Here is a 20,807-nt window from a genome sequence, read left to right on the forward strand (position 1 = left end):
CTGGGAATATGCCTGTGTCCTGGAGAATCTGGATGCAGCACAGAACTCAGACAGGACTTGTCTGATGAGTTGCTGAGATGTTTCGGTCAGATCTGCTGCCTGTTGGGAGGGTCCATCTAGGGCTGAAGGTCTGATCTCCGATAGAAACCTTATCACCAGTATGGTGACAAAACAGATGCCATCATCTTTGCTGGAGTCCATCAAGTACTGCAGTGGGAATGCAGTGGCACTGCTGATGTCTGGGGTGATTAAGAGCTCCCTCAGATGGCCAGAGCTGCTGGTAACATATGGTAATGGCTATAATGTCGATTGGGAGAGCTAGCTAAAACAACAGGTGAGACAACAACACCTAATCAGCTAACACAACAACAGCAGGTAAAATGGCGATGACACACAGAGCCAGAGGCCGACAGATAAAAAATAAATAAACAGAATGGAGTACCGTGATTAATCGACAGTCCAGCAGGCATCAGCTATGTAGCCAAGTGATAATAGTGTCCAGAAGGCAGCAGTAGATGGTACAGGGAAGGCGCCATTACGCTAGCTACACTGCGTTTAAAGTTAGTAGCCCTCCTACAGAGGCCGGTTGAAGGCACAGCGGATGGAGTATTCGTCGGCAGACCAGTCGTGGTGGTGCGGCGGGGGGCCGTGTTGACAGAGAATCCAATCCAGATGGCGAAAGAGGTATTGTAGAATTTAGAATGCTAGCAGGGAGATGCGCCTGGCTCACGGCTAACTGGTGCTACCTTCGTGGCAGTGGCGTTATCCACTATAGATCAACTATAGCCATTCGGTAGCAGCGATGAACCGGTGCCAAGGTCCAGAGTTTACAGCAAGGATCAGGTGGAGTATTGGGCTCTAGCCGTGTATGAGTGGGGTTCGGGAGAACAGCTGAGTAGGCCGGGAGGTGGGCCTCAGGGATAGCTTCGGTACTGGATGCCACGATGAGTGCAAGCTAGCTGTGAGCTAGTTAGCTGCAAGCTGTGATCTAGCTGTGAAGATCAGAAGTAGTGGTCCAGGGATTACGGCAGGAATCCGGCGTTGTTGTGGAGAGACAGTCCGATACTAGTAGACTGGCGAGTATTATCCAGGCTAAGAACAGGGCTGGTATCTGTGCAGAAGGTAAAAGCCGCTAGCATTGGCTAACAATGACTAAATAGCTTGTAGCTAGTTAGCTTCTGGAGGTTCTTGAATGTGTTCTAAAAAAATTTTTAAAAAAGCGATACCGTATCACATTGGGTGAAGCAGAGTGTTACCTCTTTACTATTAAAGTGTATTGCTCTCTGTTTATGACTGATAATAGGACGTAACACAGGGATGAGGAGAAAACAATCATTTGGATCCTACACAACACGTTGTTGTACCTAAATAATTCCACAAGAGGGCGACATATAAACATTTCTTAAAACCAATTAACCTCTACTGCCTTCAGTCCATGACGTCCCCGACTAACTAAAAGTCTGCGTCTGCAAAAATGCTCTTTTATCATAACTCAACATGAAAGTAGCAAAGCCAAAACAGTCAATGACATGCTTTTCGGGATATACAATTAGCTATGGTGCAAGAAAAGGTAAGTGAAATATAGGGGAAGGTAGAACATGTTTTACAGTAAGTTTAAAGTTGTTATCACCAATTTAGCTCTGATAGGCCTTTGGCAATCCAAGCTTTTGGGATCGTACTCAAGGCTACTTGGTTTAGGCCTGGCTATAGCCTAGGGATACAGTCCAATAATATCTCCTTCTCCTGAAGTGTACACTCTCGTTCGCTTCTTCCTACAAATCTAAAATCATTGGATTGGTGGAGGCATGGGCTAGAGAGGAATATGCTACCAAATAGCACCTTATTCCCTAATGTAGGCCTACTTTTAAGGAATGCACTATAAGGAATAGATCAATCAACTGGCTCACTAAATGGGGTACCGAAATACATCCAAAAGAGGTCGACACGAAATTAGACTAGGTTTATTTCTGTTTTGACCTGCTGAGTCGCAGTGCTTAGTGAACAGATTTCAATGTGGGCCTAGCTGTATCGAAAACGGTTGATGGGGAAAGTGTGTAATCTGATCTATATATTTCCTCCCCAATATTAATGAGAGAATGGGAATGTGCATAAAGGTCTAACATTCCATGACGTGGTATGAAGTTCTTAATTCGTCAGTGGCTGCAATATTGTCCTCAGTAAACTCAACATGAGTGAATACAACACTGATAAGGACAAGTTTTTCGAAATATAAAAAATACTGTATGCTATTATGGATGAAGAAAAGGTAGGTTAAATGACACTAAATATTTGGGAATGTAACTAAGGAAAACGTCATTTAAGATAACATAGGCTATTGCAAAACAAATGTCGAATTCTCTCTATTAAGTCAATCACCAGTTTAGCTCTGATATGGCTGTAGCTCTATGATGTCCTTTGCAAGAATCTAATCTGACATTGACATGAAATTCCTATGTCCTTCAGGTAGTACAGAGAGATGATGATGATACCCCGAGGGAGGGGAGGGAGGTTGTTGAGGAAGAACCAGTGACCCGGCTCAAGAAGGAGCCCAAGAAGACAGGAAAGGTAAAATGGCAGGAGTGACAGAGCAACTACTAGACTAGTAACACTCAATTGTCACAATAGCTGCATTGACCTGATGTAACATGTCTATTATTTGTGATCTGGAATCTATTCTATTATATTCTATCCAAGGCGAAGAGGAAAAGTAGTGCCAAGAAGTCAGGGGAGCAGGGCACTGATACGGATGCAGGTCATAGATTTTCCCTCTGTAGTATGTTGGTTCTCTAAACCTGCATATCATAGATAAAGGTCATGTTAGAAACTGTAGTTAGTAAGAAATGTTGCATGGATAGTTTTATTCAATAGTCCTAATTGTAGCAATTTTATCGAAGTATTGTATTAAGAGAAAAGCGTCTGACTTATCCTGAATTGTCCTATATGGTAATAACATATTTAGGATTGAGGAATAAACACCCGGACAGAGGATCTGTTATTGAGCTCTTGCTACCCAATCCTCATCTCATTCATGCGCAATCTTACTGATGAGTATGTTAGAACCATGTTTTGCTCTAGCCTCACATATTTTGTGCAGAAGGAAATAAAAGTAAGTAAAACACATTTATTTTTTCTTTTCTAGGCAATGGCAAGTGATCTATAAAGGATTTAAAAAACCCGTAAGTTTCTCCATCAGCCTTTGACCTTTGATTTGGGAATGTTGTGTTGAATCAAGAGAGAGGAATGAACCATAGTTCTATTCTGCTATTACGCTCATTAATCTGTCATACTTCATCCAACTTTGAATTCAGTCACAGATAAGGAAAACGATGTTGGTGAAATGCATTCTGTTCAATCTAGAATACTTTACATCAGAGTTTCATTGCCAAGCCTGCTGTGTTCTGTTTTGTTTGTGCAATGCAGATGACAAAGGAACAGCTTGCAAAATTGTGCGAGACCATTGTCAACTTCATTGCACAGACCACCCTGCAGATCCTGCTGCCGGCCCTGGCCCGCATTCTAGGGCTTTTATGACAACGCTGACTCACTTGAGGGGCGGCAGTGCAAGATCCTTCACTGCCTTTGAGCAGAAAAGACTGGAGCTCATCCAGGAAGTTAAATATTTGGCGAAGGAGATGTGTAACTGTGGCGGCAGGGCTCTCCGACCAATGTCTAGCACACCCTCTTCCAAAAGGTACTGTATGTTCCCCATAATGTGTGTGTGTGTGTGCAGTTAATCCTAACCCTCAAACTGATGAACAATAATTTCCCCATTTCAATATTTTCCAGCTTTCTAACAGGTGTGTTTTGCAATATCTAATGCACACATATAAATTACATTTAGAATACTCAATTATAATGCTTGTTAGATTTGTTAGCAGTAAGATATCGATTTTCCAACTTCAGACAGCAATTAACATGCTTTGCTTGTTCATTTTAAAGTTCCCAGACCTCACTGAAAGTCCACCTGGGAATGCCAGAGGACAGTATCATCAGCAGTGTCCAGGAGCAACTGTCAAAATCTGACCAAATGGTGGCTGCAGGACAGCTTTCACAAATAGATAAAGTGGTTGGAACTATGCTGGAGAACATTGAGAAGATAAGCAGCGAATGTGGCGAGGAATTGGTCTATCAAGAGTCCCTGCGGTCTTCCTCCTCGTTGTCATTCTCAACTGCCAAATCACAGAAGACAGAGTGGGAATTTGCACTCCATGGCACTCCCATTCCTTCTGAGTTACCCGAGAGTCCTGCTCAGCCCATTGTAAGATGCTCAGTCATTGACATGAGCGAATCTACTAAGCCAAAAACAATGGTGTGTGATGCCAGAACAAGCATGTTTACCATAGCCGATACCATCATGAAGAAGGTATATCCAGAGGCAGAAGGGCAGGTTACATCTCACCCTGATCTAACAGATGCAATAGCTAGACTGGAGGAGCTCATATCTCAGGGTAGGATTGGTGCTCTCTCCCGTGATCTCAGTCACCAAGTCAACCGCATATTTTCCGATAGCAACTTGACCCCTCTGGGACTGACAGTGGCGGCTGGAAAGAGTGCATCTGATACCATCCTTTCGAAGCTGAAGAGGAATGACAAGGTGGGGAAGCCCACAATTTACGAGCTGGTTCAGCTGTTTGTAGAGGAGTCTGTTAAGTGCCTCCTGCTTCCTAGTTTTGTGCCCTATTCAACTTCAATGAGTTTGGCTCAGGGGGCAAAGGTGTTGGCTAGAGTGTCTGAAGATAGAATTTCATGCTCTTCTTCTTCATCAGTATTTAGTGACACAGTCAGTCTCTTTACCAAAGTTATGGTAAGCCAGGTCATGTACTCTGTGGATTCTGATGCAGAAAGTAGAGGATCCTCTCCAACTGAATCTCTCCAAACATCTGAAACCACTATATCTGATGTAGGCAATCTATTGAGTGGCAAGTCCTCCCCTCGGCTGTCTCCTTCTGGCGCCATTATGGCAACAAGCGAGACCTCCAATGCAGCACAAATCTTGAAGGCCAACATTGATGGAGAGGAAGTGGAGACCACCTGTCATTCTGGAGTAGCTCAAAACATTGTCAGGGACGATATGTCAACCAGCCCAGACATGGTCAAAGATGTCACACTTCCAACCCCATCCTCTGATAACTTGGGCAGTGATGATGACGTCACCGGCCTCATCAGCATGTTAGTAATGAGAATTCTAACAGAAATCCAAACCCCAGCAGAAGATTACCCAGTTGACGTCACACGCAAGTCACAAGACCTGATCCCTAAAGTTATGGAGGTCTTCTGTGCATGGTCAGGCTGTTCTGAGACACAAGCCTATCCAGAGAACTTGAGGATTCATAAAGTCTACAGAGTCGTCTATAAAAATCTGTTGGAGGAGTTTGGCTCTGAGAAAATCCTCCAACAGGCCGTGTCGACTCAGGACTCTTCATTTGATAGGATTCTTGTCAAGTCTTTGAGTGAAGCGCTTCTCCACAGATGTAATGAGGCATTGAGGGCAGCCTCAAGAACATCAGTCAAAACCACCGGGCCTAAGGCTCTTCCACTGGCTGAGGATGTGAGGGCTAGCAGCGGGAAACTATCTTTTCTACAAAGGCTGGTCAGGCAGACAAGCAACTTAAAGGTACAGCAAACGTATTTAAATTAACAGTTGTGGGAGATAATGTGAGTAAACAATGCTATTCAGTGTAAAAATATAAAACCATCCGTTCATTCCAAAACCAATCATAAATGTTGTTGCTGGTGTGGTAGGTGTTATTGTTATCATCATGAGGTTGGTCAGCTGTGACATTTTTTAAAACATGTTTTTCTCTTTAAATACTTAGCTATTCAAGAAGGGGAACAAGAAGGATTCCCACCGCTCTGAATCAGAACAAGTACAGACCACTGCTGAAGATGGCATGCGTAAGTTCACACAACAGGAAATTGTCTGTTTGAGATATTGGTGTACAAAGAAATGCCATTTCAAAATAACCTTACAAAGGTTATATACGCAATCAGTAGTGTGGGAGAAATTAGGTACATATATGGATAAATATACTGTCCTATATAAAAGAGGGATGCATTTGCCATTCTGGTAAGGTACATTGTCTATTGTATAGGACAGGAAGCCAGAGTGGGGCCATGGGAGAGGGCAACACCTAGGGCAGCTGGACATACAAAGGTCAGAGGTTATCTAAGGAGGGGGTCAGCCAAAGGACCAATTGATGGATTACAGACATCAATCACATCACAGGAGACAAGTCTGTTTGATCTTAGACAACCATATGAAGAGAAGGCGACCAGAACAGCTAGGCACCCTAAAGCTAAAGGAGATGAAAGACACCAAAAGGGACACATGGAGTTAATTACAGGGTATGAACACAGGCCACAGGAAAGGGGAATGTATAGTATTTTTAGTATAGCTGAGCATGCTAAAAACAGAAGAGACACATAGTCTGCTGACCCTAGATAACACACAAACAGGAGAACGCATTAAGCTGAGTAAAGGGTCAAAGCAAGGGTCTTGTCACCATTAGGATCTAATGGAAAGCAGATGGGGGCGTTATTGGGCTGAACAAGCAGGAAGCACGGATTGGGATGTAACTTAATTTGCATATGGGAGGGACTTATATGGTAGGTGTATAACTCAGAGCGAGGGCTCTGAAAAAGTGTGTGTGTTCCGCGGACCGCTTATGATACTGTTGTATTAAAAGTCTATATTGATTTTCACAAAGTTCTTGGTTGTGTCATATTTGAACCGATTTGCCACTACAGTAGTCATCTCTTATGTAAAAGTAATTATATTCTCCAAAACTCAAGCTGTTGGTTCTCATTTATCAGTGTCAGTTATGTTGAGTTGTAACATACATTACATCATTTCTAAATTAAAGTGCATGTCAACTCTCTCTCTCTCTCTTCTGTAGTGCCCAGCATAGTGCCACATGCTGCCATGTCTGCACTGCCAAAGGATCTCCCCGCCAGCTCCCAACAGGAGACGCCTCACAAACGTCCACTTCTCGTCAGGATGTTTTCTGCCATCTCCAAAGGCCTGTTCAAGCCCTTCAAACAGTCCTTAAAGACCAAGTAACTTCAGACAATTTATTAAACGTCATTCATTGCATTAAATTGGCCTTTGTCTTCTTATGTGCTCCCGTTAACAGACCAGATTACAATACTGGTCTTTTAAATGTTAGCAGTGATAGCAACATTAACTATAGTGGTGTGTGTATAGCCCTTCTTCACAGTCTGACTCTTCTGACACTGTGTGACATGCCCTCTGATCCAGTGATCTAGGATCTTCTGAGTGGCTTTAGGCCTGAATCTCTGCCCTCCTGCCCAAATAAAGGTTTTCTCTTCTGATATATCTGTCACTGTCAGCAGCCAGCAGGGGAAAACAGACAGCGCTGTTGAGAGCTTTCTTTTCTCCCTCATAACTAAAACACTGAGAAAGGTTTTTATCTATTGCAGCATATTCCATCTTTTGATTTAACCTATTATACGGTAGAAGTACCCATTATTTCCCAACGGTTATATCACAGGAAATGTGTTATAAAAAGTAAACTTACAGTGCATCCGGAAAGTATTCAGACCACTTGACTTTTTCCACATTGTTACATTACAACCTTATTCTAAAATTGATACAATTATTTTTTTCCTCTCATTAAGCTACACAAAACACCTCATGACAAAGCGAAAAGTGTAGAATATTTTAGCAAATTTATTAAGAATAAAAACAGAATTACCTTGTTTAAATAATTATTGAGACCCTTTGCTATGAGACTCGAAATTGAGCTCAGGTGCATCCTGTTTCCATTGATCATCCTTGAGATGTTTCTACAACTTGTTTGGATTCCTGTGGTAAATTCAATTGATTGGACATGATTTGGAAAGAAACACAGACCTGGGGGAAGGGTATGAGAAACAATATTCTCTGATCTGATGATACCGAGATTGAACTCTTTGGCCTGAATCAGGATCCTGGGAAAGATGAACGGAGCAAAGTACAGAGATCCTTGATGAAAACCTGCTCCAGAGGTTCACCTTCCAACAGGACAACGACCCTAAGCACACAGCCAAGACAATGCAGGAGTGGATTCGGGACAAGTCTCTGAATGTCCATGAATGGCCCAGCCAGAGCCCGGACCTGAACCCAATCGAACATCTCTGGAGAGACCTGAAAAAACTGCATCCCCATCCAATCTGACAGAACATGAGAGGATCTGCAGAGAAAAATGGGAGAAACTCCCCAAATACAGGTGTACCAAGCTTGTAGCGTCATACCCAAGAAGACTCGAGGCTGTAATCGCTACCAATGGTGCTTAAACAAAGTACTGAGTAAAGGGTCTGAATATTTGTAAATGTGATCAGTATTTTATTTTTAGTACATAGGTTTTTGATTAAAAAAATAATAGAACAGTTTTTGCTTTCTTATTATGGGTTATTATCTGTCGAGGGGGGGGGAACGATTGAATCAATTTTAGAATAAGGCTGTAACATAACAATGTGGAAAAGGTCAAGGGGTCTGAATACTTTCCGAATGCACTTTATGTAATGAAAATATTAGCTGGTTGCCACTATAGATAGCTAGGTTATCCAGTGTAGTGGTAATACTGACTGCCTTGGGAGATAACGTAGGATGCGTGCTTATCTGGGTGTCAGAGACACAATCACAAGCTTTCTTCAGACTACATAGCTCAAACTTACAACGTAAAGATATGATTATCACTACATAGGTTTTTTTTAACAAGAAGGGTGTTTTCTATATCTACCAACTATGAAATTACAGACATCATAAACGGTAAGCATGAGAATAATATCATCAAGGCGGACAGGGACAATGTATGAATACACAAAACATTATTCAAATGGACATTCCCCAAATGAGCTATGCACCAGACCATAGCCACAGGATATCTATGGAGTAACATTAATATATTCATCAATTTAAAAAAAGGCATGAATATTGTTTTTCTGCTTTTCTGATCTTAAACCCTGGATGTTGGTCCAGGTTTCCTCCAGGGGAGACCTTCTGAAACAGTCGCGAAGGAAACAACCGACAGTTACAGTACTGTGTTGAAGATAGATGATGACACTCTTAAAAGACAGGTCATTCCTTTACATGGAGCAGTTCCTTAAACCAGGTTAGATTCAACACAGCCACCTCAAACTGGACTCCACCACTCCTTCATAACGCTGGATCTCTTCATAATGCTGCTCCTCAGTCACTGAATGCATTTACACTGATGAGATGTCCTGCTTAGCCTAGCTGAAAGGGGAGCTCTAACTAGTCCTGTGGGCTAGCTGCTGCCTCCGCTGGGCTTGGACTGGGTCTTGCCCCTCATGGCCCTCCGCGAGCCTGGCCCTTGGCTGGATGCTGCTGTACTGGGGACTCTGCTGCAGCGGAAACTGGGGCCTGTTGGGCCGGGCTGTGAGGAGGGGGGGTCTGTATCTGAAGCGAGGCAGCTGCAGTCACCACCTGCTGCTGGAGGAGCTTCTGCTGAACCACCTGGGCTGTGCCTGCTGGAATCATCTGGACCTGGGGATGTAGTCTGGGTCAGGGCAACCGTCAGGGGCTGGATCTGTTAAGAGACAGGAAGAGGGTCACATTAAATCAGACAGAAGACAACATGTTATAAAGTGTAAGTTGATCACTCGTGGTTGTAGTCTGTTGATCACTCGTGGTTGTAATCTGTTGATCACTCGTGGTTGTAATCTGTTGGCACCGTCCCTGGGTGTCACTTCTGTAGCAGTATTGTTAAGAGTGTATGATTGTTTTTTTTTATTTTTACTTTAGGCAAGTCAGTTAAGAACAAATTCTTATTTACAACGACGGCCATAGGAACAGTGTGTTAATTGCCTTGTTCAAGGGCAGAACGACAGATTTTTACCTTGTCAGCTCGGGGATTTGATCTGGCAACCTCTCGGTTAAAAAAAGTATTTAGTCAGCCACCAATTGTGCAAGTTCTCCCACTTAAAAAGATGAGAGAGGCCTGTAATTTTCATCATAGGTACACTTCAACTATGACAGACAAAATGAGAAAAAAAATCCAGAAAATCACATTGTAGGATTTTTTATGAATTTATTTGAAATGATGGTGGAAAATAAGTATTTGGTCAATAACAAAAGTTTATCTCAATACTTTGTTATATACCCTTTGTTGGCAATGACAGAGGTCAAACGTTTTCTGTAAGTCTTCACAAGGTTTTCACACACTGTTGCTGGTATTTTGGCCCATTCCTCCTTGCAGACCTCCTCCGGAGCAGTGATGTTTTGGGGCTGTTGCTGGGCAACACAGACTTTCAACTCCCTCCAAAGATTTTCTATGGGGTTGAGATCTGGAGACTGGCTAGGCCACTCCAGGACCTTGAAATGCTTCTTACAAAGTCACTCCTTCGTTGCCCGGGCGGTGTGTTTGGGATCATTGTCATACTGAAAGACCCAGCCACGTTTCATCTTCAATGCCCTTGCTGATGGAAGGAGGTTTTCACTCAAAATCTCACGATACATGGCCCCATTCATTCTTTCCTTTACACGGAGCAGTCGTCCTGGTCCCTTTGCAGAAAAACAGCCCGAAAGCATGATGTTTCCACCCCCATGCTTCACAGTAGGTATGGTGTTCTTTGGATGCAACTCAGCATTCTTTGTCCTCCAAACACGACGAGTTGAGTTTTTACAAAAAAGTTATATTTTGGTTTCATCTGACCATATGACATTCTCCCAATCTTCTTCTGGATCATCCAAATGCTCTCTAGCAAACTTCAGACGGGCCTGGACATGTACTGGCTTAAGCAGGGGGACACGTCTGGCACTGCAGGATTTGAGTCCCTGGCGGCGTAGTGTTGTACTGATGGTAGGCTTTGTGTGTGTGTGTGTGTGTGTGTGTGTGTGTGTGTGTGTGTGTGTGTGTGTGTGTGTGTGTGTGTGTGTGTGTGTGTGTGTGTGTATGTATGTCCTCTCACTGTCAACTGCAATTATTTTCAGCAAACGTAACACGTGTAAATATTTGTACGAACATGAGATTCAAAAACTGAGACAAACTGAATAAGTTCCACAGATATGTGACGAACAGAAATTGAATAATGTGTCCTTGAACGAAAGGGGAAGGGCAAAATCAAAAGTAACAGTCAGTATCTGGTGTGGCCACCAGCAGCATTAAGTACTGCAGGGCATCTCCTCCTCATGGACTGCACCAGACTTGCCAGTTATTCCTGTGAGATGTTACCCCACTCTTCCACCAAGGCACCTGCAAGATCCCAGACATTTCTAGGGGGGAATGGCCCTGTCCTCTCCATCCGATCCAACAGGTCCTAGACATGCTCAATGGGATTGCGATCCGGGCTCTTTGCTGGCCATGGCAAAACACTGACATTCCTGTCTTGTAGGAAATCAGCCATACTGCTCGTTCTGTGCGTGGTGGCATTGTCATGCTGCAGGGTCATGTCAGGATGAGCCTGCAGGATGGGTACCACATGAGGGAGGAGGATGTCTTCCCTGTAACGCACAGCATTGAGATTGCCTGCAATGACAACAAGCTCAGTCCAATGATGCTGTGACACACCGCCCCAGCCCATGACGGACCCTCCAACTCCAAATCGATCCCGTTGCAGAGTACAGGCCTCTGTAACGCTCATTCTTTTGACGATAAACGCAAATCCGACCATCACCCCTGGTGAGACAAAACTCCGACTCGTCAGTGAAGAACACTTTTTGCCCTTCCTGTCTGGTCCAGCGACGGTGGGTTTGTGCCCATAGGTGACGTTGTTGCTGGTGATGTCTGGTGAGGACCTGCCTTACAACAGGCCTACAAGCCCCCAGTCCAGCCTCTCTCAGCCTATTATTCAGTCTATTCAGTCTGAGCACTGATGGAGGGATTGTGCTTTCCTGGTGTAACTCGGGCAGTTGTTGTTGCCATGCTGTACCTGTCTCGCAGGTGTGATGTTCGCATGTACCGATGCGGGTGTTGTTACACGTGGTCTGTGCAGGTGTTACACGTGGTCTGCCACTGTGAGGACCATCAGCTGTCTGTCCTGTCTCCCTGTAGCGCTGTCTTCGGCGTCTCACACTACGAACATTGCAATTTATTGCCCTGGCCACATCTTCAGTCCTCATAACTCCTTGCAGCATGCCTAAGGCATGTTCACGCAGATGAGCAGGGACCCTGGGCATCTTTCTTTTGGTGATTTTCAGAGTCAGTAGAAAGGTCTCTTTAGTGTCCTAAGTTTTCATAATTGTGACCTGAATTGCCTACCATCTGTAAGCTGTTAGTGTCTTAACGACCATTCTACATGTGCATGTTCATTGTTTGGCGCCCCGGATAAACCTCCGGTAGTAGTTGGAAAACTCAAAAAATCACTGCACCTCCTTTACCGTGGTGGGAGTCGGCTAATTACGCACGGCCGTGATGAGGTACTCATAATGCCCTGAGGTGGTACTAAATGCCTTACGCTCGTCTCCCTTCCGAATACACACCAGATTGTACGCACTCCTGAGATCCAGTTTATTGAAGAAGCGAGCCCTGTGCATTGACTCAATCGCCATAGCAATAAGTGGTAGCGGGTAACTATACCTCACTGTGATTTTATTGAGACCTCGATAATCAATGCACGGGCACAAACCTCCATCCTTCTTCTTCACAAACAAGAAACTCAAGGAGACAGGTGAAATGGGGGGCTGAATGTACCCCTGACGCAGGGATTCGGAGACGTATGTCTCCATAGCCACCGTCTCCGCTTGCGACAGGGGATACACGTGACTCCTGGGAAGTGCAGCGTCTACCAGGAGATCTATCGCACAATCCCCCCGTCGATGGGGTGGTAATTGAGTCGCCTTCTTTTTACATAAGGTGAGAGCCAAATCGGCCTGTTTCTGGGGGAATGCGCACGGTGGAGACCTGGTCTGGACTTTCCACCGTAGTAGCACCAACGGAAACCCCTAAACACCTACCTGAGCACTCTCGCGACCACCCCGTGAGAGCCCTCTGTGGCCAAGAAACAGTGGGGTTATGACAAGCTAACCAGGGTAGGCCCAGCACCACGGAATACGCAGGAGATTCAATAAGAAAAAGACTCATCTTTTCCCTGTGACCCCCCTGCGTTACCATACTCAAAGGAGCGGTTGCCTCCCTGATAAACCCTGACCCTAATGGTCGACTATCTAAGGCATGAACGGGGAAAGGCATATGCACAGGAACAATGGGGATCCCTAAACTATGAGCTAATCCTTTATTAAGGAAATTCCCAGCCGCGCCTGAATCTACTAGCAACTTATGCTGGGAACGCAGGGAAAAGTTTTAGGAGGAAACCCTGTCACCCGGCAGCATCTCCGTCGTATCCCTGTGGTATGGATAGATGGATCCTGCTAGGTTCAGGTGGGAAAAGGGGTGTTCAGGGTAGACCCCCGGTTGTCCTGGTAGAGGCACTGGAAAAACTCCCTGTGTCTCCCAGCGGTCCATATTCTGGACAACGCGATCCATGGCTGCGCTCAGTTTGGAAATCATTGCTGCATGTTCCATGACGCGCTCCTCCACCTCCACGGCTGGGGTACCTTCTCCTGCTGACTTCATTTTGGTCAGAGATTCTATCACAGTCGTGTGTATAGGTGGCAGGGAAGTCAGGCACAGGATAATTAAAACTTGGTGGAATGGAGTAGTTTAATTACTTAAAACACATAACTCCAAAACCATGAAATACAATGAAACAAAGTGGGTACGAGGACCCGTCGCACACCAAATACAAAACACGAATACTGAACATAAAACAATCTCTGACAAAGACATGAGGGAAAACAGACAGTTAAATACACAACAGGTAATGAATGGGATTGTAACCAGGTGTGTAGTAAGACAAGATAAAACCAATGGAAAATGAAAAATTGATCAATGATGGCTAGAAGACCGGTGACGTCGACCGCCGAGCACCGCCCGAACAAGACGTTGTTTTTCATACATGCAGGATTTTCTTCCCAATGTACCTCTAAATGTATTCTGCTCAACCAGTATCTCCGTCTCAGACAGATGACGACAAATCCCCAGCCGTGATGCTATCCTGACTGAAGCAGTAGGGTATGTGTCAACACAAATATTGATAGTATCTCTCTGACTGGAATAAGGTTCTCATTGGGAAGGCTTTTCTCCGTCAAAGAGAGACATCCATACAACGGTAAAAGAGCACCCGGATCCCACTTTCTCTCACATTTGACACCGTTCAGAGGTAAATCAGGCACTCCTGAGATAAACAGTTCATAGGATGCCTGCCCTGTGCCTGAGCAGAAAGATGAAACTGACTCTGAAAGCCCCACCAGCTCTACCCAGTACTGCTTTATCTGCTCAGTCGTTATGCGGGAGACTCTGTCAAAGGAGATGAGGATATCAAAACACAATGCTACACTCCAAAGTGCTGCCGTGGGGCTTTCCTGAGCTGAACAAACTAGCTGTAAAACCTCTCGCTTTCACTGGCTTCTAGATCAGAGCGCTTGCATCATTGCTATTTTACAAGAGAATGAGAAATCGACTGAAGGGAAACAGTCAACCATGTTGCTTGTTTGAGAAATTTGACTTCATCTTGCCTCATTCTTAAAAAGCTAGGGATGAAAATGATCTATTACAATAATAAAAAGCTACAACAAACGAACGCACAATTCTGTATTTCATCACGTTCTACCTTTCTCAAGACACACACACACACACACACATACACACACACACACACACACACACACACACACACACACACACACAGGGAACAAGGGCAAAAAAGTGCGGTGATTCATCTACTGTCCTTAACACCATGACAGCTCCTGTCCTCTGAGGTCTGCTGAAACTCCTCCTCCCCCAGGTTTAATGGGACCAGCCATTATGACCCTCAGAGGTTTCCTCTGTGCTGTGGTTTCTGGTTTTATGTCATGCCACAAAAATCCTTCATGCTTAGCTCTGCATTGACCCACAGTGAAATCCTCAAATCCCTCTCTAACACTCACACTCATAACTACAATGACCTGTTACTCTGTTCATGCCTGTGATCAGCCTGATCTCATAGACTAGACGTAACATAGTAAATGTAAATCCGGGACACTCAAATTAGTATAATATGTTATGTTTGGTATGGTTATATAAGACAAATGGTTATTTAAGGCAAAAACGAAAGTAGGGTGGTTGGTCAGGGTGGAGGGGTGGGCATACAGTATAACACGGATGTCTAACGATCCAAAGGTTATGATTTTGAATCTCATCACAGACAACTTTAGCTAATTAGCAAACTTTCAACTACTTACCACTTTTTAGCTACTTTGTAACTACTTAGCATGTTAGCTAACCCTTCCCCTAACCCTTATAGCTAACCCTTCCACTAACTCTAACCTTAACCCTTTAACCTAACTCCTAAACTTAACTCTAACCTTAACCCTAACCCCTAGCCTAACTAACTTTAACCAGGTAATTTGTTTTTGATGGAAGAGGGAGGTGCAGACATGGGATAGATGGTAGAAGAGCAATGATAGACGCTGCCATCGGTTTTCTGAAAAAAAGTGCCTGATTTTTATTTTTATTTTATTTCACCTTTATTTAACCGGTTAGGCTAGTTGAGAACAAATTCTCATTTACAACTGCGACCTGGCCAAGATAAAGTATAGCACTGTGAACAGACAACAACACAGAGTTACACATGGAGTAAACAATAAACAAGTCAATAACACAGTAGAATTTTTTTTAAAAAAGAGTCTATCTACATTGTGTGCAAAAGGCATGAGGAGGTAGGCGAATAATTACAATTTAGCAGATTAACACTGGAGTGATAAATGATCAGCTGGTCATGTGCAGGTAAAGATACTTGTCATGTACTGTCATGTTGTGTCTTGTCTCTGTCCTTTCCCTTCACCCTGTCTCCCTCTGCTGGTCGTTGTTAGGTTACCTTTTCTCCCCCGCTTTCCCCCAGCTGTTCCTTGTCTCCTCTGACTACCCATTCACCCCGTTTCCCACCTGTTCCCTTTTTCCCTCTGATTAGGTCCCTATATCTCTCTCTGTTTCTGTTCCTGTCCTTGTCGGATTCTTGTTTGTTGTGTTTCATGCCTGAGCCAGACTATCGTCATGTTTGCTGTAACCTTGTCCTGTCCTGTCGGAATCTGCCGGTCTATCTGAGCCTACCTATGTTTGGTTATTAAAGAAGCTCTGTTTAAGTTAGTTCGCTTTTGGGTCCTCATTCACTCACCATAACAGATGATTGGCCCGTTCTGCTTGACCGTTAGACTGGGGGTGAAAGCCGGAAGAGAGACTGACGGAAGCCCCAATCAAACGGCAAAACTCCCTCCAAAATTGAGACGTGAATTGCGGACCTCTGTCCGAAACGACGTCTGACGGAAGGCCATGAATTCTGAAAACATTCTCGATGATGATTTGTGCCGTCTCTTTAGCAGAAGGAAGCTTAGCAAGGGGAATGAAATGAGCCGCCTTAGAGAACCTATCGACAACCGTAAGAATAACAGTCTTCCCCGCTGACGAAGGCAGTCCGGTGACAAAATCTAAGGCGATGTGAGACCACGGTCGAGAGGGAATAGGAAGCGGCCTGAGACGGCCGGCAGGAGGAGAGTTACCGGACTTAGTCTGCGCGCAGACCGAACAAGCAGCCACGAAACGACGCGTGTCATGCTCCCGGGTGGGCCACCAAAAACGCTGGCGAATGGAAGCAAGCGTACCCCGAACGCCAGGGTGGCCGGCTAACTTGGCAGAGTGAGCCCACTGAAGAACGGCCAGACGAGTAGGAACGGGAACGAAAAGAAGGTTCCTAGGACAAGCGCGCGGCGACGGAGTGTGAGTGAGCGCTTGTTTTACCTGCCTCTCAATTCCCCAGACAGTCAACCCGACAACACGCCCCTCAGGGAGAATCCCCTCGGGGTCAGTGGAGGCTACTGAAGAACTGAAGAGACGAGACAAAGCATCAGGCTTGGTGTTCTTAGAGCCCGGACGATAAGAAATCACGAACTCGAAACGAGCGAAAAACAGCGCCCAACGCGCCTGACGCGCATTAAGTCGTTTGGCAGAACGGATGTACTCAAGGTTCCTATGGTCAGTCCAAACGACAAAAGGAACGGTCGCCCCCTCCAACCACTGTCGCCATTCGCCTAGGGCTAACCGGATGGCGAGCAGTTCGCGGTTACCCACATCATAGTTACGTTCCGACGGCGACAGGCGATGAGAAAAATACGCGCATGGGTGGACCTTGTCGTCAGAGAGGGAGCGCTGAGAAAGGATGGCTCCCACGCCCACCTCTGACGCGTCAACCTCGACAACGAACTGTCTAGAGACGTCAGGTGTAACAAGGATAGGAGCGGATGTAAAACGATTCTTGAGGAGATCAAAAGCTCCCTGGGCGGAAACGGACCACTTAAAGCACGTCTTGACAGAAGTAAGGGCTGTGAGAGGAGCTGCCACCTGACCGAAATTACGGATGAAACGACGATAGAAGTTCGCGAAGCCGAGAAAGCGCTGCAGCTCGACGCGTGACTTAGGGACGGGCCAATCAATGACAGCTTGGACCTTAGCGGGATCCATCTTAATGCCTTCAGCGGAAATAACAGAACCGAGAAATGTGACGGAGGAGGCATGAAAAGTGCACTTCTCAGCCTTCACAAAAAGACAATTCTCTAAAAGGCGCTGGAGGACACGTCGAACGTGCTGAACATGAATCTGGAGTGACGGTGAAAAAATCAGGATATCGTCAAGGTAAACGAAAACAAAGATGTTCAGCATGTCTCTCAGGACATCATTGACTAATGCCTGAAAGACAGCTGGAGCGTTAGCGAGGCCGAAAGGAAGAACCCGGTATTCAAAGTGCCCTAACGGAGTGTTAAACGCCGTCTTCCACTCGTCCCCCTCCCTGATGCGCACGAGATGGTAAGCGTTACGAAGGTCCAACTTAGTGAAAAACCTGGCTCCCTGCAGGATCTCGAAGGCTGAAGACATAAGAGGAAGCGGATAACGATTCTTCACTGTTATGTCATTCAGCCCTCGATAATCTATGCAGGGGCGCAGAGACCCGTCCTTCTTCTTGACAAAAAAAAACCCCGCTCCGGCGGGAGAGGAGGAGGGGACTATGGTACCGGCGTCAAGAGCTACAGACAAATAATCTTCGAGAGCCTTACGTTCGGGAGCCGACAGAGAGTATAGTCTACCCCGGGGGGGGGGTGGTTCCCGGAAGGAGATCAATACTACAATCATACGACCGGTGTGGAGGAAGAGAGGTGGCCCTGGACCGACTGAACACCGTGCGCAGATCGTGATATTCCTCCGGCACCCCTGTCAAATCACCAGGCTCCTCCTGTGAAGAAGAGACAGAGGAAACAGGAGGGATAGCAGACATTAAACATTTCACATGACAAGAGACGTTCCAGGAGAGGATAGAATTACTAGACCAATTAATGGAAGGATTATGACAAACTAGCCAGGGATGGCCCAAAACAACAGGTGTAAAAGGTGAACGAAAAATTAAAAAAGAAATGGTTTCACTATGATTACCAGAAACAGTGAGGGTTAAAGGTAGCGTCTCACGCTGAATCCTGGGGAGAGGACTACCATCCAGGGCGAACAAGGCCGTGGGCTCCTTTAACTGTCTGAGAGGAATGTCATGTTCCCGAGCCCAGGTCTCGTCCATAAAACAGCCCTCCGCCCCAGAGTCTATTAAGGCACTGCAGGAAGCTGACGAACCGGTCCAGCGTAGATGGACCGACAAGGTAGTGCAGGATCTTGAAGGAGAGACAGGAGTAGTAGCGCTCACCAGTAGCCCTCCGCTTACTGACGAGCTCTGGCCTTTTACTGGACATGAAGTGACAAAATGACCAGCGGAACCGCAATAGAGACAGAGGCGGTTGGTGATTCTCCGTTCCCTCTCCTTAGTCGAGATGTGGATACCTCCCAGCTGCATGGGCTCAGCACCCGAGCCGGCAGAGGAAGATGGTAGTGATGCGGAGAGGGAGGCGACGGAGAGCGCGAGCTCCTTTCCACGAGCTCGGTGACGAAGATCAACCCGTCGCTCAATGCGAATAGCGAGTTCAATCAAGGAATCCACGCTGGAAGGAACCTCCCGGGAGAGAATCTCATCCTTTACCTCTGCGCGGAAACCCTCCAGAAGACGAGCGAGCAAGGCCGGCTCGTTCCAGCCACTGGAGACAGCAAGAGTGCGAAACTCAATAGAGTAGTCTGTTATGGATCGATTGCCTTGACATAGGGAAGACAGGGCCCTGGAAGCCTCCTCCCCAAAAACAGATCGATCAAAAACCCGTATCATCTCCTCCTTAAAGTCCTGATACTGGTTAGTACACTCAGCCCTTGCCTCCCAGATTGCCGTGCCCCACTCACGAGCCCGTCCAATAAGGAGAGATATGACGTAGGCGACACGAGCAGTGCTCCTGGAGTAAGTGTTGGGCTGGAGAGAAAACACAATATCACACTGGGTGAGGAACGAGCGGCATTCAGTGGGCTCCCCAGAGTAACACGGCGGGTTATTGATTCTGGGCTCCGGAGATTCGAAAGCCCTGGAAGTGGCCGGTGGATCGAGGCGGAGATGGTGAACCTGTTCTGTGAGGTTGGAGACTTGGGTGGCCAGGGTCTCAACGGCATGTCGAGCAGCAGACACTTCCTGCTCGTGTCTGCCTAGCATCGCTCCCTGGATCCCGACGGCTGAGTGGAGAGGATCCGAAGTCGCTGGGTCCATTCTTGGTCGGATTCTTCTGTTATGGTGAGTGAATGAGGACCCAAAAGCGAACTAACTTAAACAGAGCTTCTTTAATAACCAAACATAGGTAGGCTCAGATAGACCGGCAGATTCCGACAGGACAGGACAAGGTTACAGCAAACATGACGATAGTCTGGCTCAGGCATGAAACACAACAAACAAGAATCCGACAAGGACAGGAACAGAAACAGAGAGAGATATAGGGACCTAATCAGAGGGAAAAAGGGAACAGGTGGGAAACGGGGTGAATGGGTAGTCAGAGGAGACAAGGAACAGCTGGGGGAAAGCGGGGGAGAAAAGGTAACCTAACAACGACCAGCAGAGGGAGACAGGGTGAAGGGAAAGGACAGAGACAAGACACAACATGACAGTACATGACAATACTGGTGAGCAAAAGAGCAGAAAAGTAAATAAATACTGTGTTAACAACCCTCCAGGCAAGCTTCAATGCCATACAACTCTCCTTCCGTGGCCTCCAATTGCTCTTAAATACAAGTAAAACTAAATGCATGCTCTTCAACCGATCGCTGCTTGCACCTGCCCGCCTGTCCAACATCACTACTCTGGACAGCTCTGACTTAGAATACGTGGACAACTACAAATACCTAGGTGTCTGGTTAGACTGTAAACTCTCCTTCCAGACCCACATCAAACATCTCCAATCCAAAGTTAAATCTAGAATTGGCTTCCTATTTCGCAACAAAGCATCCTTCACTCATGCTGCCAAACATACCCTTGTAAAACTGACCATCCTACCAATCCTCGACTTTGGCGATGTCATTTACAAAATAGCCTCCAATACCCTACTCAACAAATTGGATGCAGTCTATCACAGTGCAATCCGTTTTGTCACCAAAGCCCCATAGACTACCCATCATTGCGACCTGTACGCTCTCATTGGCTGGCCCTCGCTTCATTCTCGTCGCCAAACCCACTGGCTCCATGTCATCTACAAGACCCTGCTAGGTAAAGTCCCCCCTTATCTCAGCTCGCTGGTCACCATAGCATCACCCACCTGTAGCACGCGCTCCAGCAGGTATATCTCTCTGGTCACCCCCAAAACCAATTCTTTCTTTGGCCACCTCTCCTTCCAGTTCTCTGCTGCCAATGACTGG

The 20,807-nt window shown here is 45.9% G+C and overlaps 1 protein-coding gene across 3 annotated transcripts; it reads left to right on the forward strand.

The window, feature by feature from the left end:
• Positions 1-648: 648 nt before the first annotated feature.
• LOC139411219 (serine-rich adhesin for platelets-like) lies at positions 649-7,093 on the forward strand. Of its 3 annotated transcripts, XM_071157228.1 has the most exons (8): positions 649-843; positions 2,464-2,565; positions 2,960-3,048; positions 3,140-3,176; positions 3,421-3,691; positions 3,940-5,614; positions 5,817-5,895; positions 6,897-7,093. In XM_071157228.1, exons 5-8 carry the CDS (start codon positions 3,528-3,530, stop codon positions 7,058-7,060), a joined length of 2,082 nt encoding a protein of 693 aa, XP_071013329.1. In that variant the 5' UTR covers positions 649-843; positions 2,464-2,565; positions 2,960-3,048; positions 3,140-3,176; positions 3,421-3,527; the 3' UTR covers positions 7,061-7,093. The 3 variants fall into 3 exon arrangements, with proteins under 3 accessions (XP_071013329.1, XP_071013328.1, XP_071013327.1); XM_071157227.1 differs by lacking the exons at positions 649-843; positions 2,464-2,565; positions 2,960-3,048; positions 3,140-3,176 and having other exon boundaries at positions 3,312-3,691; XM_071157226.1 differs by lacking the exons at positions 649-843; positions 2,464-2,565; positions 2,960-3,048; positions 3,140-3,176; positions 6,897-7,093 and having other exon boundaries at positions 3,314-3,691; positions 5,817-6,704.
• The last annotated feature ends 13,714 nt before the right edge of the window (positions 7,094-20,807 follow it).

Source organism: Oncorhynchus clarkii, chromosome 6 (genome assembly GCF_045791955.1).
Source record: "Oncorhynchus clarkii lewisi isolate Uvic-CL-2024 chromosome 6, UVic_Ocla_1.0, whole genome shotgun sequence".
Taxonomy (NCBI): domain Eukaryota; kingdom Metazoa; phylum Chordata; class Actinopteri; order Salmoniformes; family Salmonidae; genus Oncorhynchus; species Oncorhynchus clarkii.

Coding starts and splice junctions, on each gene's coding strand:
- LOC139411219 (XM_071157226.1), top strand. CDS start 3,327: ATGTTGGTGAAATGCATTCTGTTCAATCTAGAATACTTTACATCAGAG. Junction 3,692..3,939: donor AGCACACCCTCTTCCAAAAG/GTACTGTATGTT, acceptor TTCATTTTAAAG/TTCCCAGACCTCACTGAAAG. Junction 5,615..5,816: donor GGCAGACAAGCAACTTAAAG/GTACAGCAAACG, acceptor TTAAATACTTAG/CTATTCAAGAAGGGGAACAA.